This window comes from Planococcus citri, chromosome 1 (genome assembly GCF_950023065.1).
Source record: "Planococcus citri chromosome 1, ihPlaCitr1.1, whole genome shotgun sequence".
Taxonomy (NCBI): Eukaryota; Metazoa; Arthropoda; class Insecta; order Hemiptera; family Pseudococcidae; genus Planococcus; species Planococcus citri.
This window is the reverse complement of record NC_088677.1, coordinates 64822085-64847881: the sequence shown is the minus strand read 5'-3', so window position 1 is coordinate 64847881 and position 25797 is coordinate 64822085. Positions and strand designations below refer to the sequence as shown.

The following is a 25797-nucleotide window of genomic DNA, read 5'->3' as shown; positions in this document are numbered from 1 at the left end:
TCGATTAAGGAAGATGAGTTGCAAAGAGGTGATAAGTTGAAAAGTATTGAGAATTTTTTGCAAGTCGGATAATCCAAATGATAAAAAAAATCCAAAACCGTCAATTATTTTGCAACAAATTACTCAACAAAACTTCTCATAGCTTCTAAAGTTGATCTCTTTTAGCAGTTTTGAATGTTTCTAATGAAAATACAATTCAGGAGAATAATACTCATTTCTATTCTATGTATTATTGTTATTTAAACTTCAAAATCAAAGCTGAACATGAATCGGAAGAAAAACTTTCTGAAAGAAATAAAGGAAGAAAAGAAGAAACTGAAAGAGCAAGCAATGATTGAAGAGAGAACGTCACACAATCTCAAGTGTAGCTATAAAAGTTCCTCTACTTACCTCTTCATCTTCTTTCCTACCCGTAAGAAGATGATGTGATGCAGCAAATTAAACTTACATATTTACGGCAAACCAAGTAGGCAACTTCTTTCACATCATTTTTTTGTCACCTCATCACGAAAACATGTCCAAAAAGTTGTTGAAAATAGAGGCACAACAAAACAACATCAGAAGCTGTTATCAATAAAATTATCAGAAGATAGAACTAAAATTTCGTTGAAATAATTTTGCGGTATCCTTTTCGCTTTTATTTTCACTAATAATTAGATTATATTTCTATTAAAATGCCTAAAAAGAGTAAAAGAATGAAGAAACATAAATCGCATAAAGATAAAAAGCACAAGAAACACAAAAAGAAGTACTCAGATTCCGAATCCGAAGTAAGTTGATAGCTTGTATGAATCTATTCACTATTTAAAATTTCATCTACTTACCGATTGATTTAAAAAAATATTTTTTCTGAACGATAGTCTAGCTCTGCCAGCAGCGGTAACGATTCACTCAGTGATTATGAATGGATTGAGAAAAAACCTGAAAGTAAACCATCAGGAAAACAAAGAGATGACTGGATGATGGATACTTCATTCGTACCCACTTATTCTATTCACGATAAAAAGAGTAAGAAGAAAGATGAAGAAAAAGAAGAATCGATTTTGGATAACGTAAGTTTTTAATAACGTAGGTTTAAAAATACTCTTTAGAGTAACGGAGAATTTACTAATCGAGTATATTTTTTGTTTTTAGCCAGGTCAAAGCGATAGGGAATTGAATCCTTATTGGAAAAATGGAGGAACTGGTTTGCCTGAAGAATCACGCAGTCATAAGGTGTGCATTTTAGTATAATTCCGTTTAATAAAGTTTCTGTTTACATTTTTCAAGTTGATGTTTTTTTTTTGCATAGACTTCAAGTTATGAAGAATATCATCGAAGTAAACCTAGCAGATCTTTTATGAAACCAGACGACGATGATGATAAACAATCTTACGACGTTTATAATCGAACCCAACATACTACTCAAAGTCGATGGCGAAAGCAACCAGCACGAGAAGAACGTCGATCTCCAAATACGTCTGAGTAAGTTTTTTCTGAATTTAAAAAAAAACTGATAACTTGTTACGTTTAATTCTTCGATATTATTTTTGTAGAAGATATGACAGCAGAAAATCTGAAGATCACGATCGTAAAAAATATGACGAATATGATCGTAAGACATATGAAGATCACGATCGTAAAAAATATGACGAATACGATCGTAAAAAATATAAGGAATCTGATCGCAAAAAATACGACGAATCTGATCGTAGAAAACACGACGAATCTGATCGTAGAAAACACGACGAACATGACCGTAAAAAATATGAAGATTATCCAAAAAGAACCGATGACAGTCAGAAAAACAGAGAAGAAGGACCAGTAAAACCAGAGCCACCTAAAACTTCGATGTTATTGAGTGACGAAGAAATGAATGCTTTAGCATCAAAGATTCTCAAAGCCGAGATTCTTGGCAATAAAGTAAACCGCACGAACCGTTTAAATTAATCCTAATTTCCAATCAAAATTATTCATTCAAGCGCGTTTGATTTTTCAGGCTCTCGTGGAACAGTTGAAAGAAAAACTTGAAAATGCTAGAAAAGCTCGTCAAGAGAAAACCGAAGCATCCAGAGTAGTCATATTAGGCATGAACGATTTTGATTCTCGAAAACCCATCGAAGAAAGATTTGTACAAGAAGAATCTGCCGGTGCGAAATCGAAGAAGGAACAAGAAAAAATGAGAAGAGAAAAAGAAAAGGAAATGCAACAAGCCATTAGTAAACATCAAAGAACTGAGAAAGTATTGGAAAATTGTAAATGGTGTTTGACCAATAATAAAATGCAGAAACATCTCATCGTATCTAAAGGATCCTCAGTATGTTGCTTTACAAATTACTATGTACGTGAATTTATCTTTTTATGGATTAATGTATTGTTTTCTCTGTTTACAGTGTTACCTTTGTGTCCCTTATTTTCATTCACTTACCGATGGACATTGTTTAATTATTCCTACGTACCATTCCTCTTGTATAACATTATTAGATGAAGATGTCTGGGATGAAATTATGGTATTGTATTTCATTCGTAAAAAACCGTTTGAAACGTTAGCGTATTGAGTGATAACAATTGTGGATTTTCAGGACTATTGCAAAAAATTAGTCAGAATGTTCCGAGTTGAAAACCAAGACGTCGTGTTTTTCGAAACAGCCATGAATTTCAAATATCATCCTCATATGGTTTTACACTGTGTTCCAGTACCTTACGAAAGTGGCAACTTGGCTCCGATTTATTTCAAAAAAGCCATTCAAGAATGTGAAAAAGAATGGGCCATTAATAAAAAATTAGTCGAGTATAAAAAAATGGATATAAGAAAATCCGTACCTAAAGAGCTTCCTTATTTCATGGTGAATTTTGGAATGGATAATGGATTCGCTCATGTCATCGAAGAGGAACAATACTTCCCGAAAAATTTCGCTCAGGTTGAATTTTTATTTTTCGAAATCAACGAGATCTAATCTACTCCTTAATTAGATCATAATCTAAAATATTTTCTGGATTACAGGAAATAATTGGCGGTATGCTCGACTTGGATCATCTCATATGGCGAAAACAACACGCAGATGATTTCGAAACTCAATGCAAAAAAGTGAACGCATTCAAAGAATTGTGGAAAACAGTCGAATCATGATGAAAATATTATAGCAAAAATTTGTATTGAATATTTTTACAGTTAAATGTTACAAACCAATTCATCTGCATTAATAACATTAAAAGAAATTTTTATAACACACAAAAAGTATCTTCTTAAATAATCATCTCCATTTCTCTCGCGTACTGTAACATTTTTTTGGCTACGTTTACGTAAGGCATTTCTTCATCCACAGCCATTTCATCGACATCTCCGCTGAACATGTAATAACCATCATGATACTGCCAGTTTCTCTGTAAAAGTAAGAATGTTTTAGATCAGGAGATGAGATCGCTTTGGAAAACGAATCAAGCCAACTTACCGTTTTACTGTATTGGGCCAAAACTTGTTCATTAGGCAAATTTAATATCGACATAGCTCCTTTAACAGATATTTTCGGATATGCTTTTTCTAAACATCTGGCTAGCTCGTTTCGAATTGTTTCAATTAAGGATTCCATGAATATAGCATAAGAAGGATCTGGAACTATGTGAGCAGCAGTATGTACCTGTGAAGCATTACACGTACGTATGAGAACAGAAATTGTACATTGATACAGAATTTCAATTAGTCTAAAAAATAGAAACTTGACGTACCTTGTTGTAACTGCCTTCCATAATGTATTGCTCTAAAGATACCGGATGTTTTATGAAAGCGTTATTCAAAATTTTATCAATAGGTAATAATTCTAATTCAATGTGAAATTCAGCGACTCGGTTTTGAGATAGTAAAAATAATAAATTCAATCCCAATAATGGGTACATCTGAGCCGACTCGGGTAGTTTTCTCCTAAACAACAGAAAAAACGTGAAATTGAAATACTTTTATACGAATTTTGGTTAAAAATCAAGTACAATATTTACTTGTAATCCAAATAGTAACATTTCAACTGTTTCATGTAACGTTCAAACGATGCAATCTCTCTTTGAGCAATACTCCATTGTGCGCCGATTTCAAGACAGCTCCCTAGGTAATACATGTAAGATACATGTTAAATAGTTAATCAATAGAAATACATTATACTATATCAACCGAAGATAACTTACTCGCTAATAATAATTCTTCCTCTGATGCATCAGCGTTGGTAGGCAGGAATTGTAATTCAAGCAGTAACACCTAAGGCAAATTATAGATTATTACAAATTCAATCACACTGAATCTAAGTATCAGTAATGCACTATACAACGTGGAAATTCAAAAGTATCGTGGATTAACTTAAAGTTTTTTAGAATACGATTTACTTACTTTCAATTCGGTGAGTAACTGTCCACAAACTTCTAAATTGGGAGGACGTTTCGACCATTCGGTTTTGAGTTTTTGAAAAGCCTGCTTCGCCGTCTTTAAATTGGCCCGTTTCGCTTCCTCGCTTTCCATTTTAATATCAATTTGAGACAATTTTTCTTGCGAATTTCTCAAAAAATTATTACTTTCTTTGTAACGCACCTCCTCTAAATTTTTAACACCGTCATGTTTTGATTTTGATTTGCAGTGTATGACGTTGCATAATCGAAAAATTGACATTTTGAAAAATGGCTAAGTTGCTTAAACGCATTTATAATTTTGAAGAAATAAAGAAATTAATGGCACAAAATGATCGTGTAAATTAGCAACACAATAAATAGAATAATTTCATTTTATGTAGCGAAACAAAATAATTGTACAATAAAAGAAAAATAATTAAGAGAAAGTTCCACCGTACCGTGAAAATTTGATTAATTGGTAACAATGAAATTAAAAAACGACAATGATTTTTGAAAAATTTTTATTTCAAAATTACGGGTATTATTTTGTTACGAAGGCATTTTAAATTGAAGAAGCTATTTTTTCGCAGTGTCTTATTCGGTTTTCTTTTAGCGTAGATTTTGGTTTTTTTTCTATCTTGAAAAAAGTTTGGTTGTTTTGATTAAAAAAACTTGTTTTACTCGAATATTTTTATAAAATAAGTTTTAATAGTACCATTTTTAAATACTGTAAAGTTTTAATCATCGTGTAGGAGAGTTATATAACGTGATATATTGAGTGGCACGTCGAAGTTGTATCATTGTTATGTTCGCAGCTACGTGTTTTTTCCTCTGGAGAACATTTTTTTGAGGTAAGTAAATGAAATATCGAACTGTACTCGGTGTGTTCCTTTCCTTGACACAAATCGTACTATATGAATTTTCATCTGTTTCTACTTTATTTCAGTGTTGACCTCCATCATTGAAAATGTTGGAACCCAATGAATCCGAGACCAATTTGGATAACGCTGAAGACGCTTGCAAATCCGATTACTTTTCTGACGAAGGTGAAGTGAAAAGTGATCCACTGAACAGTGAAAATGTATCCACTGGTAAAAGAAAACCCACTGATATCGGCCCCGACGAGGCGAAGAAACTCAAAGTACAAGAAACTTCTGCAGACTCTGTTATTGATAAAGCTGCCAAGTTACCGACTGGAAGTACATCGAGTAATGATTTCAAACGAGCTAGTTCTGTAACTTCTGATAATAGTGACGAATTCGTCGACGCGGTTGACGTACTAGAACCAACTTCAGTTACTGATAAAAAGTCAGCAGCTTCTACCGATGATGTCGATGCTTGTGCTGTGAAAAATCCAGCTTCTGATAACGTTCGTAAAAGTATATTCGAATCGGAAGGACCGAAAGTAAGAGAAAACAAGTTCGTGTCGCGTCTTCCTACTTTTGCGGACGATCCACTTGATAGATTCAATTCTAGCGCAATTCGACGAGGTTTCTTCAAGGAAACCGAAACAGTAAAAGCAGCCGATTACAATTTCGATGTGCATCCAAGCGATAAAAACGAAACGAAAAATGAGAGCAAAGTTGTCAAAAAAGTAAAACTGAATCGAAGCAAATTTTTCAACACTGATAAACCTAAATTCTCAGACGAATCTAGTTCTGACAGTAATTCCAAATTCAATAATGTGACCTCACCGGTCAAACCGGAAACAGTATCTCCTAGTGAAAACAAAAACATTCAAATCATTAAAAATGAGAACAGAAGTACTATGTTGCCCGCTGACGAGAAAACTTCCGCTGCTAAGGAGTCTCCTGCTGCTGTGTCAAGTAGCGAAGAAATCTCTCGATCGGAATCAACTGAACCATCATCGACGAGCAGCGTTGAGAAAAACACCCAAAGTGTTTCTCAAGACCAGTGTGATCCGCAAGTTGAAGCGGGTAAAGTAGAAGTTCCCAGAGAAAGTGAAACAATTCCAGAATCGAGTGAAATCACCAACTCTAAGCTTGACGTTGAAGAGTCGAATAAATTAGTTGAAAATGTTGAAATGATAGAACAGACAAGTATCGAACCAGTTTTAAGAACTGCTGATATTGATGAAAAAATTACTGATTCGCCAATCGTTCATAACGAGCCTATTTCCGTTCAACGAATTGAACCAGAATCGGAATCAATCGTACTTAAATCTGCCTCTCAGTCAATCGAACCAGAGTCTCAGTCTATCATATCTGAGCCCCAAATTATCGAGCCTGAGCCTGAGCCTGAGCCAATTGAACCTGAACCTAGCAATATCGAATGTTCTTCACAGTTGACTGAACCTGAGCCTCAACTCATTACTCCTGAGGCACCACAAGTCGAATCCGAACCGGATCAATCTGTCGAATCTTCGTTCGTGTCAACTGAACTTTCATCTATACCAATCGAACCGCAGGTGGAAGCTTCAGCAATCGCATCATCAATTCCTCAGCAAATCGAAAACGAAATTATCGAACAACCAACCCAACAAGCGGAAAAATTGAACGACGATTTACCGCCGTCAAACGATGTCTCGGCTCAACCAACATTAGTTGAACCAGTAGCTCCAGAATCCGAATTAAAACCATCAGTTCCGGAAGAATCTGTTTCTGAATCAGATATTGTACTTGAGGTTTCAGCACCTAATTCTCCCCCAATAAATGAACTTATCGATGAAAAAGAAAGTACTCTACCCGATTCTGAACCAGTTGCTGTTACGAAACCCATTTCAACAAAAATAATTCCAGAACCAGAAAACCTTCCCGAGCCAGAGACTCAATCTCAAACTGAATCTGCGCTAGAGTCAGACGTTCAAAACGCAGATCTCGATATCACCACTGAATCTGAAGATCTAGCTGATGATAAAACCGAACCCGATGTGTCGAATGATGAAAGCGAAGGCGAGCTAGAAGAAGAAGAGGAGGAGGAAATTCACGAGGAAGAGCTTTACTTAGAAGACAGAATGCCGCCTATTTCTATGCGCAGAGATCCGACGCCTCCTCCTGAACCTGTTCTGTCTCCAGAACCAGTAGCATCTCCACCCACTCAGAACAGAATCGAAAAAGTCAAAGAAATGGATGTTGATGATCAAGAATCGGCGCCTAAATCTCCGGTAGTCAAAGAATCTATTCAGCCTATCCCTACGTCGAATAGTGCAGAAAATATTCCCGTCGAACAGACTGTTCAATCTACGCCTTCTTCAAAAATCATCGAAAATATTTCCGTCGAAAAATCAAAGCAGCCTACGTCATCTTCGGGAAGTGTTGAGAATATTTCCGCCGAAAAATCAAAACAGCCTACGCCTTTGGTGCAAAATATCGAGAATATTTCCGTCGAAAAATCAAAGCAGCCTGCGCCTTCTTTGGAAAATTTCGAGAATACTACCGACGAAAAATCAGAACAGCCTAAACCTTCTGTGCAAAATATCGAGAATATTTCCGTGAAAACACCGCAGCAGCCTACACAATCTTTGAAAAATATCAAGGAAATTTCCGCTAAAGAGCTGAAGCAGCCTACAATTTTATTGGAGAACATAGGTATTTCCACAGAAAAACCGAGGCAGCCTACGCCTCCGTTGGAAACCACCGAGAAAATTCCTGTCGAAAAACCGAGACAGCCTACGCCTCCATTGGAAAACACCGAAAAAATTCCGGTCGAAAAACCGAGACAGCCTACGCCTCCGTTGGAAAACAGCGAGAAAATTCCGGTCGAAAAACCAAGGCAGCCTACACCTCCGTTGGAAAACGCCGAGAAAATTCCCGTCAAAAAACCGAGACAGCCTACGCCTCCACTGGAAACTACCGAGAAAATTTCGATCGAAAAACCGAGGCAGCCTACACAATCTTCGAAAATTATCGTCGATATTCCGGTACAAAAGCTGAAACAACCTACAATTTTATTGGAAAAAATTGAGGGCATTCCTGCTGAAAAAACGAAGCCGCCTTCAACTTTATTGGAAAACACTGAGGATACCTGCGTCAAAAATTCGACTCAGCCTACGTCTTCTTCAGAAAAAATTGAGAGTATTTCGGTGAAAAAATCAAATGAATCTACCTCTGTGGTCAAGAAAAGCGAGAGTATTCCTGTCGAACGTCCAATTCAACCCACTCCTCCGATAACTATCAAAATTACTCCTATCAAGCGACCTGTGCAATCTACTCGTTCAGAAAATATGAAAAATATTTCCGCCGAACGTTCAGATCATCGTAAAAAATCTTTAAAAGATATCGAAAATATTCCAATGGACATAGACGACGAGCCTGAGCAAATCATCACTCCCGAGCAAAGTTCTACTCCTACTCCTGAACGATCATACAAAGAGTTATCTAAACTCGAACAAGCCCTGACTGGGAAACCTGGTGTTAAAAGACTCGAAATACAAGTTCCGCTAGAAGAACTCCCAACTCAAATGGATCCCGACAGCGGACGTGACGGCAGTGCAGATGGTGAAGAAACCAAGAAGAAAATTAAGCTCCATTTATCGCTTCAAGGTGATAAAGTATCCATCAAAAAAGGACCCTCTACGGGCGTCACGTCAACCGGCGAAGTTAAAGTGAAAAGGCAATACCGGAAACGTAACAAAGACGGTAATCTCAAGCCGGAAAAATCGTACAAGCTTAGAAATCGATCTGCTAAAGCCGACGATGCCGCTGCCCCAGAGAACGACCAAAACGATAAACCTGTCGCATCTGCTAGCGCCGAGAAATGTGTCGATTTGAGTGTGAATTTGGAGCGCGAAACCGAAAAAATATATTCAGCTGAACCGATACTGATCGATTCGGACGATTTGGCTAAATCTGCTCCCACCAAAGTGCAGCCAATCAAGCTGAAAATCATGAAAAACTCCAACGTAACTATCGAATGCACTTCGTCGTCCTCGGAGATGGATAAAAATCGCGAAGTATCCGAAGATATTCGTAAAAAAGAATCCATCCCCAATATGATGGAACAAGCAGCTACAGCATGGTCTGGACCTGATTTACAACGTGTCGAACGTCTCCTGAAAGAATCAAATATCACCATTACTCCAGTCATCCCAAAGGAAGCTCCTGCACCGCATACCATATCGAAGCCTATACCAAGCGCAGCCAAAAAAAGGCCCAGCGTTGCGCCGAAATTCAGCACTCCTTCGGTGACCTCAACAGTATCATCTTTGCAAACAGCTACCTCCTCTATTACACCAATATTCGAAGATTCTCCGTCCAAAAATACTACTCCTCAAAGGCCTGATCACTCGAAAAGTGAAGCTATCGATCACCTCAGATTTAGAGAAGGTTTCGAAACACCTACGTCCAGCGCCGATAAACAAATCGATATCAGGTCAGAAATACGTAAAATGCTCGCTTCTGCTGATAAACGTAAAATCGAACCGAGAGATTCAACCGACGCCGAATCCGACTCATCCGACTCTAAACCGAAGTTGAAATCGGTTCCGGATCTGGTACCGATTAATTTACCTACACCCGAAATGCTCCAATCGCTGGCTTCGTCGTTGACCACTAGTTCTACCAGTGATGGAGAATCGACCGCTGATAAATCTAAAGCTGAACTCGATTCAACAATTGCACCTTTGCTGCAGACGTTCCCTAAGAAAAGAGGCAGACCTACGAAAGCCATGGTAGCCGCTAGAGAAGCGTTGAAACAGAGCCAAGAAGCCGCCCTAGAAAATCTCAAACAACTTGCCACCCAGAAAGCCAGTGAAGGGACGCCTATTCCTGTACCTATTCTCGATATCACCGATCCGGAGGACTTGTTTAAACGTGAGTACATCTTTTTAGATTTTTCTTTCCTCTTAGCTGAGGGATTCAATTGGTTAATCTATTAATAGGTAGATAATTTATATTGCAGGAAGTCTTCTTGTCAAAATTTGATACTGATTTTTTAAAAATTAATCTTTAAAAAAAAGTTGTAAAGTACGTTGGTTGTTGAAAAAATTTCCAAAATAATCCATTTCTTGGTTGCCTCTCCACTCACCATTTTGATTGTAATTCTAGAAAAAATGAGCAAAGTAAATTATTGATGGTTACTTTTGCAGGTACTGATTCGAAATCGACTAATTTTCTTTCAATCTGATCCATCCGAATTTTTTTCCTCCTCCCCACATCACCAGAGCTTTTAAATTTGATTGAAGTACCAATAAATTATTGAAATTGGAAAAAAATTGATAAAAATTACTTTGAAATTGGAAAAATTCATTTTAAAAGTCAATAAAATTTTTTTTCAAATTTATTCAAAATTCAGCGAAATTTATAAAAATTATTAAAAACGATGAAAAAACAAAAAAAGTTGATAAAATTTCTTAACATCTTACCATAAAATGAAAACAAACTTTTAATAACACCAAAATGATGCAAAAAATAGTTGAAAAAAACTGCTGAAATTTACTTGAATTTTGCAAAATGAGCAACATATCTTTGATAATTGTGAAATGAAGGAAAAAATTTGCGTGCTCAAGTATCAAAAAACTGCGAACAAAAAAGTGGCAAAATTTCCTAAAATTATCTAGAAAAGTCGAAATAATTCAGAACAAAATTTTAAAAAAATCAACAAAAATGATATACATAATTGTCATAAAGTCGAAAAAACTGCTGAAAAAAGGGGAAAAATGCTGCAAAATGAATAAAATATTATTGAGGAAAAAATTTTACTAAAATATTGAAAAATTACAAAAAAAATTTGGCAAAATTTTTTACATTGCCAGAAAAAATAAAAAATCTACAAAATAGATCAAATGTTGGTTTTAGTAATGATCAAAAAATTGTTGAAACATTTCGAAAATTTTATAAAATAAAGTTATTAAAAAAAATATTGACAAATTATTCTTAAAATTACAAATAAAAAATTGCAAAAATACCAATTGAAAAAGTGACATGACAATTTTTTAGAATAGTTCAAAAATTACCTCCAATAAAGACACAGAACAGTAGCTCAATTTGTGTCATTCCCCCTGTCTCCCTCTACTTCCTCAAAAGATCCCAAGTTTTTCATCATATTTTACTGGCTTACTCAACTGTAGTGTAAAATACAGACGTCAAAAAAAAAAAAATGAAAAAAAACGACTATTTTAAATTTTTCAATTTTTAGTAAAAATAAAAAAAATGACGATTTTGAATTTTTTAAATAAAATTTAAACTTCCTTACTAAAATTTGAACTACTAAATTTTCATTTTTCAGTGAATTTTTAATAATTTGAAAATCAATATTTTGCCTTCGAAGTGACCAAATTTTTGGCGAAAATCTATTATTTTTTTAATGGAGTAAATTTTTACTTAAATTGAGAAAATTTGCCCCCACTTGATATTGATCTCCTGGAATTATTGCATTTCATTGCTTTTTTCCGATCTAAAATCCCTGAATACTTCGATTTTCTTCAAACAAATTTCAAATCAGTCGTGTAAAAGTTGAAGTCACGATTTGTATACCTACCTTGTACCTACCTACCCACCTGTAATATTACAATTTTTTTTAAATAGTTAAAAAATTCATGCATTAATAGTAATTTGATTTGGTTGTCATTTCGTGGAACAAGAGTAACAAAAATTAACTAACTGTACTACATATCATAACTCTAATGGTCGTCTGTCTAGGAAATACTCGAGCTCACCGGTGAAACAAACGGTCGAAGTCGAGTTTATTTTTAATTATACTCCGATTTGTAGGCGATAAAAACGTCTCGCGGTGTTTAAAAATACTTCAAGTTTTCGTTCAATCGCATCATAGACAAGCATAATTACTCTATACCTTCGTATTTCTAATGCTCGTATGCATACGAATAACTACATCGACAAAATCTCGTACTCGTAATTTCAATTTTTCGATTCCCATTTCAACGAATGATTTTATCAAAATGCAGCCTCGAAAGAAGACGAAAAATCGCGTTTATTTCACGTCGTCCTCGTCTTCGTCGCTATTATTCAAATGAAGAAAATATCGTGAAAATTCGCGTCGTTCAAAGAAAATCACGAGGAAAAAAAACTACATATCTATAGAAAATAATGGAGGGGGTGAAGAGTTCGGGCGATACGATGCGATGCGTCGACTTTATGACACATGTTTTTTGACGTTTTGATACAACAATAACATTTTCAGCCAGTTAAATGGGTTTCTTCGTTGTTCCTGCTCAACGTTGCAGTAACGTTAGCACTTGTTTTATCAAAATTTCATTGCAAAACCGATAGAGAGAATGTAATAGGGTGAATAAAAATAACAACTGCGAGCGTACTTTTTTTTTTTTTTTTGTTCTTTTGGTAAAATTAACGCGGTGCATACACTATAAATGACGATGATACGTCGAAAATACTCGTATTCGTGTAATAAGTCCGTTTATTGTGCTCACGGTCAGTTCGTCGAATAATATGCATTCCATTGGTGTTTTGCATTGCAGCGAAACGCGGCAGAAAATCGCGAAGCGAGAAAATGGAGAAGTCCTCCGATGCCGAGCAAAGCGCCTCCGAAACCACCATGGATCCGGAACGCGAAGCGGAGGAAAGCAAAAGACTAGAAGAGGAGAGGATTAAGAAAGAAGAAGAAAAAGAACGCCGTAATGAGATAAGAAGACAGAAGGCTAGAGAGCGTAATGATATCGTTAAAGCTAAACGTCTCAGGCAGAAGATGAAAGCCGAAGAAAGACAGAAACGGATGCAGGAGAAAAGACGCATGTTGCAAGAAGAGAAAAAGAAATTGGAGGAAGAGATCAAGAATTTGCCCAAGTCGTTACCTAGCTTCGATGACGAAACAAGGATGAGCACTGAGAATAGCCAATCGCTGAACGTCTCATTTAGTACTGGTTAGTTCGCTACTTGTATTTTTTCGGTGCTTGGGGTATTTTATTTTTATGACGATTAAATTTAATTTTTTCCATTTGAATTTTCAGGTATGGGAGATGAAGATTCGAGTAACGCGACAACCGAATTGAGTCAGAGAGTGAAGAAGAGTCGAATGGAAGTTACGGATATCGACAGGTAAGCTGACGTTTGCAGATTGATTTGTTTTTTTTGCTTTTTTTTTGTCAAAATGAGTTAGTCAATTTAACGCAAAAAATCAAAATTATTTTCTTATTCATTTTTTATGCTCATCGAAAAATTTTTCAATAAAAAAAAGTAGGTTGAAACAAAATTTCAAAAATTAGTGAAAAAATTTCCAAGCAACATAAATTCTTCTGTGGAGAGCTCTCAAACTTTAAAAATTAAAAAAAAATAAAAAGTCAAAAATTTGAAAAAATAAAAAAAAATGGGGGGGGGGGGGTAAAATATGTGAAAATTTATTAAATAAGTATGTTCTTTATTTGTGTCAGGATTCTACTGAATAACTCCATTTTCAAGGAACTTTCCTCTTTTTTCTCTCAAATGAGAATTTTTTAGAAAAATAGGTGTAAAGTCTCCTCTCCGAAGAAAGTTTAAAATCATGGATATGTTTTTTACTGATCAGGTCTGGCCTGGTCTATTCTTTCTTGAGAATTCATTTTTTAAAATTAAAAAAAAAAATTGGGGCTCTGTACAGGAAAGTAAATACTTATTTAGCCGAATGCAGGCGACAGAGGGAGTTTTTTTTCGTGAAAATAAATTGCTTCGAGCTGAAAAAAAAAATAAATAAAATAAAAAAAAATTCATTCAATTTTTACAACAAACATTTATTTTATTCGAAGTAAAATTCTGCGCCACGGAATCTCAAAAATTCAATAATCGATTGATCAAATCAATTAAAATTTGATTCAATCAGTGCAAGATCGATTTACCAGTAGGTAATAATTTTGAAAAATTAATTACGAGCATAAATCTTATCATATCTGCACATTCGAATTCAACGACGAGTTTAGAATAGAACGAATTGCTCAGTATTTGTATTTAAATTTCGGTCAATTATGAATATTCAACGTGGTATTGTTATTTACGAACTTTACAGCAGAGACTTGACAGTGGATCAAATAGCCGAATATCAATGGCCCATTCAAGGAGGCGACTTGTACATGATCCAAGAACAAGTATCCAATTACTTGGGAGTGAAATCTTTCAAACGAAAGTATCCTGATATCAAAAGACGTCCTGTGGATTCGGAAGAAAAAGCGTACCTGGTGGATAGCGGTCTGGTATCTGAGACGTTATGCGATTTAGGTGCATAAATTTCATTATTTAGTAGATATATTATGTCTACTCTGTATTATTTGTATGATTTCTTATCACGTTTGACTGGGACGTGGACGGTGGGTTCATTTATCGCTAGTTCGACGGGTTACTTAAGATAATTAGAATGTAGAATAGACTTTAGACTGTTTTTAAGAACTTTTTTTACGTTTTGTATTTCAGGCTTAACTGCTGTCAGTAGCGCTGAAGTTTTAGATATCATGTGCGCCGACTTCCCCGATAAATACGAGGAATTGAGAAAGTACATGAGAGAGAAGCAAATGAAAGAGTTGTCGTTTAAACAAAAAGGTTTGTTTAATATTCGAGCACGTGATTATTTATTTTATGGAGAATTTTTATTAATGAATCGGAATTTTCCACAGCTTGGGCCAGTGGATTAGGATACAAGTTTTTGATGGCCGATGGTACGAAACAAGATTTGAAAAAGAGAGCCATGGAATCGGCTTCGAATTGGAATTCAGCGTTGAATAAAAGCAGATCTGATGATAGAAGATGTGCGATTGATTTACAAACGTTCATCATCCATTACCCGAAAACCAGAACTAGGAAGATGACGATACCTACGCCGAAAATGGGAAGTTATCCGGTCTCGATATTGCCAGGACAGTTTTGCGATTTTTATAAAACGTGAGGAATAATTTTATTTGCTCATTTTTTTTCATTTTAAACGAGATTATTTTATGTAAATGAATTTGTTTTGTTTTTGTTTCAGTTACACGTCGACAGAACTTCGATACATGCCTATCAATACAGTCATGTATGGTCCACTGAAACCACACGCTACTGGGCCAGGAGACGCTAGTCAAACTGATTCCGATGATAGTTCTTCTTCAGACGAGTCGAGGTTTGAACAATACGTGTATTTTGAATCTTATGTACTTCGATCGATCGATAACTAACATATGGAATTTTTCTTCGTAGTACTACCAGCGAAGGTACTCAAGGTACTGAAGATACTATCGAAGATACTGATAAAGATATGAGCGTCGATGAATCTTCGCAGCTAGATAAATCGCACGATCTGACCCTGCTAAAGGAACAAATGACGATGGAATTGAGCGAAAATACTCGCGAACTTATCATGGACGAGACTGCTAAGATCCTGTGTAAAATATGTCTCGGTAATATCACTCGCAATAAAGAAAACGTGCCGGAGGTTTTAATATATTGTTCGCAATGTTCTTCTACAAGTAAGATAGTTCCTGACGATCGATGAAAGTTTGCCACTCGTTCGAAGTTTCCAATTGTGTTCTAATTTTCGTTTGTTTTTTCGCAGGTCATCCTAGTTGTTTAGATTTATCGTTAGATATGGTTCCTCATATTAAAAAGTACGCCTGGCAGTGTCCAGATTGTAAAATTTGTGCTCGTTGTAAAGAAAATGCCGATGAGGATAAAATGCTGTTTTGTGACATTTGCGATAGAGGGTTTGTAATCGAAGATCATTTTTTAAACTATTTTCCCGAGGGTTTTTACTCATTTTATTATTTTTTTGTTTGCAGTTACCATATATATTGCGTTGGATTAAAGAAGGTACCTTCTGGAAGGTGGCAGTGTCAAGAATGCACCGTCGTTGAAAACAACCTGTGTTTAAATAATTCCACCCCGGTAAGAGACGTGTTCAAAGAACCGGGGCTTATTGAAGCGCATGACGGTTGATTATTTTTTACTTCTTTTTTTTACGCTACGCTTTTTTTTTGTTCTAATATTAATCATTTTAAGACGAATTTTAAACCGTGTATTTATTTTTACTCCAGTAAACAGTATTTTTATATAGATCGTATCGATTGCGATTTTTTCCAACCTAGTTATGAATGTCGATGACGACAAATGGATTAATTATAAGTCACGTCTTCTTTCCAAAGCATATTTAATTGTTTTTTACATCTTTTTTTGTTTGTTTTAAGCGGTATTAATAAGTCAGAATTCAATGATAGATTTCAAACGTGTATATTAAAAATTCGACAATTCTCAATGTTCTTTGGTTTTACACGACTGTTGTATAAAAATGATAGTATAAAAAATAATGTAAAATTTTCTTACAGGAGTGTGCAAACTTTGGACTGAAACAGAAAAATATATTTTAGTAATGGCTGATACTTATTTCATTTTATTTTATTTTACGTGCGTAGTCATACTTACGGTCACCTTTTTTTCATTTGATTTGTTGTCTTCTTTTTTATCTTGCGAATCTGAAAATATTACGATTCATTTTTTAATTTCTGGCGTAGAACAAATTTTGAAATGTAAGAATTAAAATTCAAGTTTTTACTTGTGAAAGAAGCTGGAACATTATTGTTTTCGTTCTTGGAATGGACGATTTTTTGCAAACCGAATTGTCTTAGGAGTTTTTTAAATCTTCCTTCGCAATGAACTAATTACAATAAAGGATTAGAAAATTAGTATCAGATTTTTTAAATCAATTTTTTAAAAGCAGATTTCAATATCGGTATCTTGAAAAATGATTTTAAAATTTTAGAAGTTTAATTTGCCTAACTATACTTCGGTACAAAATATGTAAATTTTAATCAATCAAAATCTTATTACCATGTGTGTTGTCTGAAACAGATTTGTTTTCAGCAACGTTTGCAGCTTCCGTCTGGAAAAGTAATGTTGAATGAATATTGAATAATGCCCAATAGAAAAAATAACCGTAACTAACGTACTTTTATTTCGTTTATATTTTGTAACTCTACTCCATTGGTAGGTTTTGGACTATTGATATTCTTGGTATCTAAATCATCACTGGTCATTGAATTGGTTTTTTCTACATTAGGAGAATTTCTACCCGATAGATCTTCTAAACTGTTACGATCGATGTTCGTAGTATAAGATAGACTACGAACTTCCTCTGATTGATGATCGTTGTTTGCATTATTATTGGATATAGGTGTCAAATCTTGGTCTGGTTTCTTCGAAGGAGATAGATCGTTTTTGGTAGAATGATTATTTTCCTAGAAAAGAGGATACAAAATAAGATATTTTTGAATCTTTCGGGTTATCTGAAATGAAAATATGTAGTATTTTAATTACGTTTTTGTTAACTAATAGATAATCTTTGTCTATTTTAGGCGCTTTGATTTCTTTAACTGGAGAGAGTTTATTGGATGCGGTTACAGGTGATGCCATGATCATTGTGTGACAACCTCCGCATACAACCTGGAAATATTATTTCATTTTGACATAATTATCAATGTTTATTCGGGTAATTGGAGAATTCAATGGTTCAAATATTTGAAGATAGGGATCTTTCTTACGGTGTTTAGTTTCATTGAAGGTACAGGAAAATGGACTTGGACTGGCTTGGTAACGGAATTTTCCAATATGGCTTCGTTAATGCATAGTTTACCATATCGTGTGTCTCCACATGCATAAAGCATTCCACCATCTGGAAGAAAAACGTATAATTTTCCAGTTTTTCTATTCAAATTGAAATTTGAGTGCTCGTGCCAGGGGTTGAAACTGATTGAAAATTGATTTTTGGTTTTTGGTTTGGTTTCAATTTTCACCTTTTGATAATTGGTTTTTTGGTTTTTGGTTTCAGTTGTTTGCTACCTTTATTTGGTTTTTTGGTTTTTGGTTACAGTTTTTTGCTACTTTTATTTGGTATTGGGTTTTTGGTTTCAGTTTTCAGGTTTTTTTTCCTGCCAATTATTGCATTATGCCGCCTAATTCTAGGTAGTATTAGTATTATTAATTATTGTATTCATTTCTACTAGTCAATTAATGCATAAAATGTCAAAACATTACACATATTTTGACATTTCTGATGATTTAAATTTCAAATTTTTTATATTTGGTTTTTGGTTAAGTGGTTTTGATCAAATATTTTCATTTTTGGTTTTTGGTCAAGTGATTTTGATCAAATATTTTTTATTTTTGGTTTTGAGTTTTGCACAAAACAGATTTATATTTGGTTTTTCCTTCATTTTTGGTTTTGGGGTTTTTAACAGTTTCAACCCCTGGCTCGTGCTCAAGTTTTTCTCAAGATTTTCAATTTTAAATAATCGTAATTATTTTGTTTTTATATCTGGCAGCACTGATTACTAACAAGTGGTAAATTTTCGCGCATGCGCATTAAAGAACGTCAATTGTTTTGGCGGCGATCTGGAGCGGAATTTGTTTTAGTGATGTTGATATTTAGAAAAATTTTATATCGATATATCACGATATTTTTCCAACAGATATCGATATATCGACGATATATCGATATCTTCAATATTGCCTTGAAAGTACCTATTTTTCCCATTTGTATACTCAGTCATTTAAGTTTAATTGCGAATTAACAACTGCAAAAAATTTGGTACGACAAAAAGTTTTTTTATAGATTTTTAAAAAAGTGAGAAAATTTTTTTTTGAAAAAATTTTTAAAATTTCTTTCTAATTTCAATTTTTACTCATATTTTTGGCTGTTTTCGTGCATTTTTTCCTCAATTTTTGACGATACGATATATCGTCGATATTGATTTTTCATATCGATATGTCGATATTGGATCTCATATCGATATATCGTTTATGATATCGATATATCAACACCACTAATTTGTTTGATAATTAATCAAATTCAAAAAAATCTATATAGTGCAGCATGTTTGTAAATTATTGCGAAAATATGTATTGAAGTTTTGTGTAGTTTTTGGTATTTGGTGCTCAATTTCAGTCACTTAAGCTAGGTATGAGAAAAAATCTACGTCAGTATACCTGTTAAAAACATGGAGTGACTTTCTCCAGCCGAAACGTGTGTTATAAACAGATCGCTCAGCAATGAAACTTCGGTCCATTTTTCGGTCGAACTAACATCATCAAGTCCTGATTGACCGTACGTATTATCTCCGCAAACGTAACATTTTCCATTATCTGTAATATTTGAACTCTGTTTAGATGACAAAACGATTTGTGCAATGAACCAATGAACGTTCTGACTTCTGAGTGATGAAAAGTTACCTGTCAACGCGATGGTATGATGACTTCCACAAGCCACGGAGATTATTTTAGCTGGAATTGATGTTTTGGTAGGAATCCATTGCTCTTTTTGATCGTGATCGTTGATACCGAGTTTCCCATTTTCGCAATTACCACACAGAAGCAAGTCACCTGAATCTGTAAGTATTAATTGGGTTTAGAAATATTGAATTGAAGGTGTGAGTAACTACTTATTATCGTAAAATGTTTGTAATTTACCTGTTACGAAACCGGTGTGATAATATCCACAGTTCACTTGGACTATCGTTTCTGGAATGTTGAGTTGTGTTGGATCTGCATATATGCTGACATCGGATTGAACTAATCCAAGTTGGCCATCGCTGTTGCTTCCCCAAACGTATACTGTGCCTTTAGCTGTGGTAATGAAATTAAGTAAGATACCTACTAAAATGTGTTTTCTTTTGTCTCGTAAATTGCAGACTAAACCAACCTGTTAGTAAAGCTGAGTGTTGAGATCCTGCTGATACTTGTATTATCTCGTCTTCTAATTCTGTAACGAACATCGGTAACGCAACGTAATCAAGCATTTCACTATCGCCAATGCCCAATTGCCCATCGGTATTGCAACCACAACTGTACACTTTGCCATTTTCTACGATCAAAGCAAATTAGTGAGTATTAGTGAATACTTAAATATGATTCAGTTGAACGATAGGAATGTAATAGTTAGGTATGCTTTACCGGTTGTAAATACGGTATGAACTCTACCGCAAGCTACATGTTTGACTTTTTCTGGCTTTAAACCTACGATAACAAGAATATTTAAACACTTCTGTCTCAAATTCTGCCCATTTTATCCAATATTTGAATATTAAGCTTACTTTTTACGCAACTAGGTTTGTTAACCGGATCTTTATGTCCTAATCCTAGCTGTCCCCATTCGTTACTGCCAAAACTGAAAACTCTGCCATTTTCTACGCGTGAAAAAAGAAGGAGAAATATTATTCAATTGATTTGTTTCGATGTACTCGTACCTACCTACCTACTGTAGAAATGAAAACATATAATACAAATGAAATGAAAATGAAAAGTGTGGAACGCATCGCGTGTGAAAATCGATGCATCGTCTGTGTCCAACAACATTCCTCAAAGTAATTAGTTTTAATACCCTTCGCATGTCGTTTCTTTTTGACCATGAGGGTTTTTTTAAAAAAATAGGTATTAATAAGTTGAAATATTTACTGCAAACAACGGCCGTATGTTGATCGCCGCAGGAAATCTCTATTATTGGATCATTCTTGATGAAAAAATGGCTCGGGATGTTATCTGCGAACCTGCTTTGGCCGAATGTGAATACTGCACCGGTTTCTGTTGGAAATGAACAAAGTTTGATTGCTGATTGGTAGGTTTACTGTATAGCTTTAAAGAATGAAAGTGGTTTAAATATTTGTCTCATCAGTTAGCAGTATTTGTTGTCAATTTATTAATTTGAATTTTGGAGTTCAATTTTAATATTTTTGATGGAATTTTTATGTCGGTGTCGTAACGTTATTTAAAGGGGAGAGGTGTAATAACGTATGTAGTAAGAAAGTACCTATCTCAAGTGGCACACCAGCAAAATTTTCAGGTTCTGAACTTCGTTTTTAGATTTTTGACGGATTTTCAAAAATTTGAATTTGGGCATTTTCTCATTTAAAAAAAATTATAATTTGATCAAACTTACATAGAAGATTGAAATTTTTTTGTACCTCATTTTGGACTTCCGAATCAATTGGTGATGATTTCGGACCGTTCTGGAGTCTCCAGCGGATTTTTGGATTCTTCATTTTCGAAAAAAATTTTCACAAGTTCAATAAATATTCAAAATTTTTTCTAGAGCGTATTGAAAAAAAACTTGAAAAATTGAAAATTTTGGAATTTAACTGGCACAAAAGAATTTTGATAGTATATTCCTGAATCGATTGAAAGGGTCGCAAAAATAGTAGATTCCAGTTTATAGGTACTAAATTTGGTTTTCACTCATCTGACGGCGTTTTTTCGAAAGCTGGAGAATCTGAACAACCGCTGGAGGCTCCAAAACGTCTTTCAACCATCAGCAATCGACTTACGGTAGGTCAAAAAAAGAATACAATCCAAATTTGAACCTTTTATGTCAGTTCGACTAAATTTTGATTTTTTTCATCAGAAATTGACCTCTGAAATTTGTATTTTGGAGTCCTCGATTCCCTCATATCCGGTTTAAAAAACTTTGTGCCGTTTGGGATACTTACCTCGTTACCTACGTAGTTGTTGGTCTTTTTTTTGAGAGAGAGAGAGAGAGAGAAAGAAAAAAAATATTGCTAAAATATGCACACTTTTTAGGTTTTCCAGTAAAAAAATACTTTTTAAATCCTCGTTTTGTTGCTGATTTCAGTTCTATTAATGGAATTCAAGTATTTCGAATGAATTTGGAATTGTCGTTAATCAAATGCAGACAGAAAAATCTCGACATGTACAGCTGTGAGATGATAATCTTGGTGAAGACGCTGACTATTTTTACTGACGTGAGTAATTTGCTTTTGCATTAAATTTTTGCTGTATTTTTATTGATTCGAGTTCATATGTATATCTGTGTAATCATAAAAAACTTAAACATCACATGAAATGCATCGAACTTGAAATCAATTTTTGTCATTTCAGGCAAATCCGGAGTCTTTTGTAAGATTTTATGAATTGAAATTTTTCTTCACCATTTTGGAGTTTTTTCTCGAAAGTTTGAGAATGGATTTAAGTTGCTAAAGATTTGACTTATTTTTGTCCTTCTTTCTAGAGTTTTAAATATTTTTGCTTTTTTCGTTTAGAATTCTGTTTATTGGTCAAGTTCGGATTGAGTATGTTTAAAGTAGGTAGGTGGAAATCAAATCCTTATTCGTCCTAATTACCTATTTTCTACTTCTTTGGAGGGTTTGAAAATTATGGACGTACTAGAAATTTTCCTGGAAACTCGATGAAATGAAAAAGGTGAAATTTAGTTCTATGCGATGGATTTTGTATAGGAAACAATTTTTTTCGTCAAGTAGAGAGATGGCTTGTCAAAATTCCATAATTTTTATAATTAATTTCAAAACCAGACTTAGAAAATCAGAATTTATTTGAGCAGGTAGAATTCACTAGAAAAATGTAATTTTCAAAAATCAAAGTTTTAAAAGCTCTAGTCAATTTTCGTGCTTTTGAAAGAAATTTGAAAATTGTGGGAAAAAATTAAAATTTTTCTGGAGACTCCGAATCGACCATAGGAATGATGAGAATTTGTTTTGGAAAGTATGGATGTTTGGTAGAAAATTAATATTTTTGAATTTTGCTGGAAAATAAGATTTTTTAAATCTTCAAAAATTTTTCAAAATGTGTCATTTCCAAAAATGAACATTTTTTGAACGTTCATTGTTTTGAACGCTCTCAGGGACGATGAAAGAAATTGCCATTGATGATCTTATTGGATTAAAACATGAATATTGAAGCTACCTATTTGACTTATGTATTTTTAGTTTTCTCAAAAAATATGCTTCAAAAATAAAAACGTTCTCTTTGAAACTGAAAGAATTACTATTTATGGAAGTTCCTCGTCTCTTTTTCTTGTCAACAACTGAACAGAATTGCTTGCTATGCATTTTCGCCATCATTACTCAATTCAAAAGTTTGGTAATCCTTTGTTTTGAATTAATTTTTTTATAAAAAAAAGTATAAAACGAGATTCGAAGCTTTTTATGTAATTTTTTCAAATCAAAAATTTTGTCAATTAGAGAGATAGCCTACCTACTCAGTTCCAAGCCTATTTGCATGAAATAAATTCAATTTTTTCGAGTACACATAAACATGACATAACTTATGTCTTTTTAAAAGCATCAGGCCAATATTTCATGTTTGAAAAGTGTAGGTACCTTGTAACACGAATATAGAAATATGATCACGATACCGTGCATAAATTTCGTAAATATGATATTTCGATGTTATGTCTAAAAAATTGTTTCGTCTCTATCACACTATAAAAAATCGATCCAAAAGAACGCTTTGTATCCGGTACTTTGGCAAATTACTCTTGTTAAGATGATTTAAAATAGTTTTCAAAATTATCATTTCAGATTTTCTACACAAACTACAAATTGATGAAACAAAACCTACATAGGTGCAAAATATGACTATAAAAAACTAGATAAATTAATATTAAAAAACTTACCAGGAATATCAACGTCATTCATGATACCTAAACAGACAACGTTTATAAACATCTATACCTAGGAATTGTATTTGGACGAATTTTAGGATATACAATAACGCACTTTTATCACTATAGTGATACACCACAGCCCCTCCCTCGTTCATTCATTTAGACACCCTTTACAAGTAGAATTTTACGTGTGGCACACCTGCTGCTGCTGTTGTTGTTGTTTCTACCCTCGAATAATGTACAGAGTAGGTACAGGTAGGCTACGTGTACGTGGCGTTTTTGGCGTTACAAGTTAACACGAGTGAGTGACCGTTACATGTTTTAAGGCTCTTCTTTATTATGTATTTCGGTAGTCTACTGCGAATTTTTTCATTTATACCTACCATTTGGCTGATAAGTATCGATTTACTCCTATGTCGATGTGAAATCAATAATATTTTTATAACAATGTAAAATTTTTTATATTTTCAACAATATGTAGATAAATATTTTACATCACAAATGGTTATTAAAAATTTCTCGACGTATATATTTACAAATCATACACGTACAATTTGGTAATAGGAAATCTTCCAATCATTGGTTACCATAAGTAAAATATTATACGAAATCTAGAAAATACAATATTACTTAATTCCATAGGCGTATTTGAAATTTGCGTTTTTTAAATTTCTACATAGATAGGTAATACGTACTCTTCTTGGTTTCGCGATTAATTAACAAGTAGGTAATTAAAAACATCTTACGAATATAATTCGTTAAATTTAATAAGTTATTACAAAATAGTACTCGCTGCTCCGACTAAAATCAAAAATAAACATGACTAGAAGTTACACTCAACCGAAACATATGTTAACGAAATGTAATCATGGAACATAGTATGGGGGTAGAAGGGGAAATTCTATGATCATCGCAAATGTACCATAATATGTATTATGCAGTATAAAAATTACTCAGCTGGGTAAAATTACTCGATAAATTTCACTCCAAGGGGTGGGTTCCCCTTTCAAATAAAATATAAGCACATTGAAATAATTTACTATATGGTAATAGATGATCGATTTCACTTAAAAATTATTATAGCCTAATTAAACAATAGGTAAATAAATAATAATGGTAGCGTTTTCCTTTTCGTTTGAATAATTTATTAAAAATAAGTTACATATTTATAACAAAGTACAAATATTCGGTATCGTAGGTATCTGTGTACAAATTATACAAAAAACGCAACGTTCGAGTTGAATTTTGCAGTTTTGTTGAAATTCTGTAACACGGAAAATGCAGAAAATTGTATGAAAAAAACAAATGTGTCATTGTTAGGCGATATTTGGCAACGTTGCGTGTATTATTTTGATGATACTTATGAAAATACGTATATAATAATATTGTGAATGTGAATGAATCTGTTAGAAACGATGAGGAGTCAAGGGGGGAGGAGGGGGGTATCAAAATTTTAAGGAGTTCCAAGTTCGATAAAATTTTATGAAATTTGGCTACATTTCAATAAAAAATATAATTTTGGAAAATAATTCCAAGTTTGATAAATTTTGTATGTAAATATGAAATTTTAGAAAAATTTAAAATTTTGTGAAACTGGGTAGCCTACTTTTTAAACTATTTTATGAGGTTCTGTTTGGACACAATTTTATTCGGTTTCAGAACCTGAATTCGACAAAACTATTTTGCCAAAATTTTGAGAATTTGGTAACATTTTTGAAGAACCTGCAAAGTTTTATATACTTTGAAAAATGTTTGGAAAAATTTGATAAAATAAAATATGTTGCTAAATTGGAGAAAATCTTTTTAAAAAATTGGCAAAATTTACCAAATTTTTGAGAATTTTGGAAAAATAGGTAAACGTTTAAAGAATCGAGTAATTTTTGACAATTTTACGATTTACTTATAAAATTTTTAATTGAAAATTTTATTCAATTTCAAACTCGAAATTCGTCAACAAAATCACCGAAATCAATTTAACAAAAGGTGTCAAAAATTAAACAACGAAAACTTTGAACAAAAAAAGCGCAAAATTTTGAAAAACTATTCAAAATTGTAGAAAAATTTACAAAGTTTTCAAAAAATTGAGTAAAATTTTGGAAAAATGCATAAATTTTGAAAAATTAGGAGTGATTCTTGACAATTTTATAATTCTTAAAATTTTTATGAAAATTT

The 25797-nt window shown here is 33.7% G+C and overlaps 5 protein-coding genes and 1 long non-coding RNA gene across 12 annotated transcripts in view; 3 read left to right on the top strand and 3 right to left on the bottom strand.

The window, feature by feature from the left end:
• Window positions 1-536: 536 nt before the first annotated feature.
• On the top strand, window positions 537-3217 carry LOC135833348 (CWF19-like protein 2 homolog). The gene is made up of 9 exons (XM_065347103.1): window positions 537-770; window positions 861-1052; window positions 1135-1215; window positions 1292-1464; window positions 1536-1902; window positions 1979-2296; window positions 2373-2489; window positions 2562-2900; window positions 2984-3217. Exons 1-9 carry the CDS (start codon window positions 675-677, stop codon window positions 3107-3109), a joined length of 1809 nt encoding a protein of 602 aa, XP_065203175.1. The 5' UTR covers window positions 537-674; the 3' UTR covers window positions 3110-3217.
• Window positions 3118-4591, bottom strand: LOC135833352 (26S proteasome non-ATPase regulatory subunit 8-like). Its single transcript, XM_065347109.1, has 6 exons — window positions 4355-4591; window positions 4156-4225; window positions 3973-4075; window positions 3706-3898; window positions 3432-3617; window positions 3118-3363 (listed from the first exon to the last, which is right to left on the bottom strand). The coding sequence occupies exons 1-6, from the start codon at window positions 4481-4483 to the stop codon at window positions 3226-3228; spliced, it is 819 nt and encodes a 272-aa protein (XP_065203181.1). The 5' UTR covers window positions 4484-4591; the 3' UTR covers window positions 3118-3225.
• A 388-nt stretch (window positions 4592-4979) lies between these two features.
• LOC135833347 (titin-like) lies at window positions 4980-16597 on the top strand. Its single transcript, XM_065347102.1, has 11 exons — window positions 4980-5201; window positions 5297-10121; window positions 12746-13147; window positions 13235-13322; window positions 14263-14471; window positions 14664-14789; window positions 14864-15128; window positions 15214-15345; window positions 15423-15691; window positions 15778-15925; window positions 16001-16597. Exons 2-11 carry the CDS (start codon window positions 5318-5320, stop codon window positions 16155-16157), a joined length of 6600 nt encoding a protein of 2199 aa, XP_065203174.1. The 5' UTR covers window positions 4980-5201; window positions 5297-5317; the 3' UTR covers window positions 16158-16597.
• LOC135833350 (X-linked retinitis pigmentosa GTPase regulator-like) lies at window positions 16433-23751 on the bottom strand. Its single transcript, XM_065347104.1, has 15 exons — window positions 23635-23751; window positions 20664-20789; window positions 20303-20395; window positions 20163-20225; window positions 19912-20073; window positions 19680-19835; window positions 19443-19598; window positions 19200-19355; window positions 17756-17886; window positions 17532-17657; window positions 17165-17452; window positions 17046-17097; window positions 16771-16872; window positions 16641-16690; window positions 16433-16561 (listed from the first exon to the last, which is right to left on the bottom strand). Exons 1-15 carry the CDS (start codon window positions 23684-23686, stop codon window positions 16538-16540), a joined length of 1737 nt encoding a protein of 578 aa, XP_065203176.1. The 5' UTR covers window positions 23687-23751; the 3' UTR covers window positions 16433-16537.
• Window positions 19178-25797, top strand: part of LOC135833353 (uncharacterized) — a 35213-nt gene continuing 28593 nt past the window's right edge. Inside the window, exons 1-8 of one of the 5 annotated variants that reach the window (XR_010556452.1) lie at window positions 19178-19317; window positions 19380-19600; window positions 19712-19818; window positions 19901-20092; window positions 20352-20572; window positions 20640-20823; window positions 21835-21964; window positions 22101-24686. This is a non-coding gene — a long non-coding RNA (uncharacterized LOC135833353). Of the gene's footprint in view, window positions 19318-19379; window positions 19601-19711; window positions 19819-19900; window positions 20093-20317; window positions 20573-20639; window positions 20824-21834; window positions 21965-22100; window positions 24687-25797 lie in introns of those variants that run through there. The other 4 variants (XR_010556451.1, XR_010556449.1, XR_010556450.1 and 1 more) reach the window with 4 other exon arrangements.
• Window positions 24062-25797, bottom strand: part of Zasp66 (PDZ_signaling and DUF4749 domain-containing protein Zasp66) — a 32589-nt gene continuing 30853 nt past the window's right edge. For all 3 annotated transcript variants that reach the window (XM_065347106.1, XM_065347105.1, XM_065347107.1), the window contains one exon: window positions 24062-24889. In XM_065347106.1, coding sequence (XP_065203178.1) covers window positions 24839-24889 — 51 coding nt within the window. In that variant the 3' untranslated portion in view covers window positions 24062-24838. The remainder of the gene's footprint in view (window positions 24890-25797) is intronic.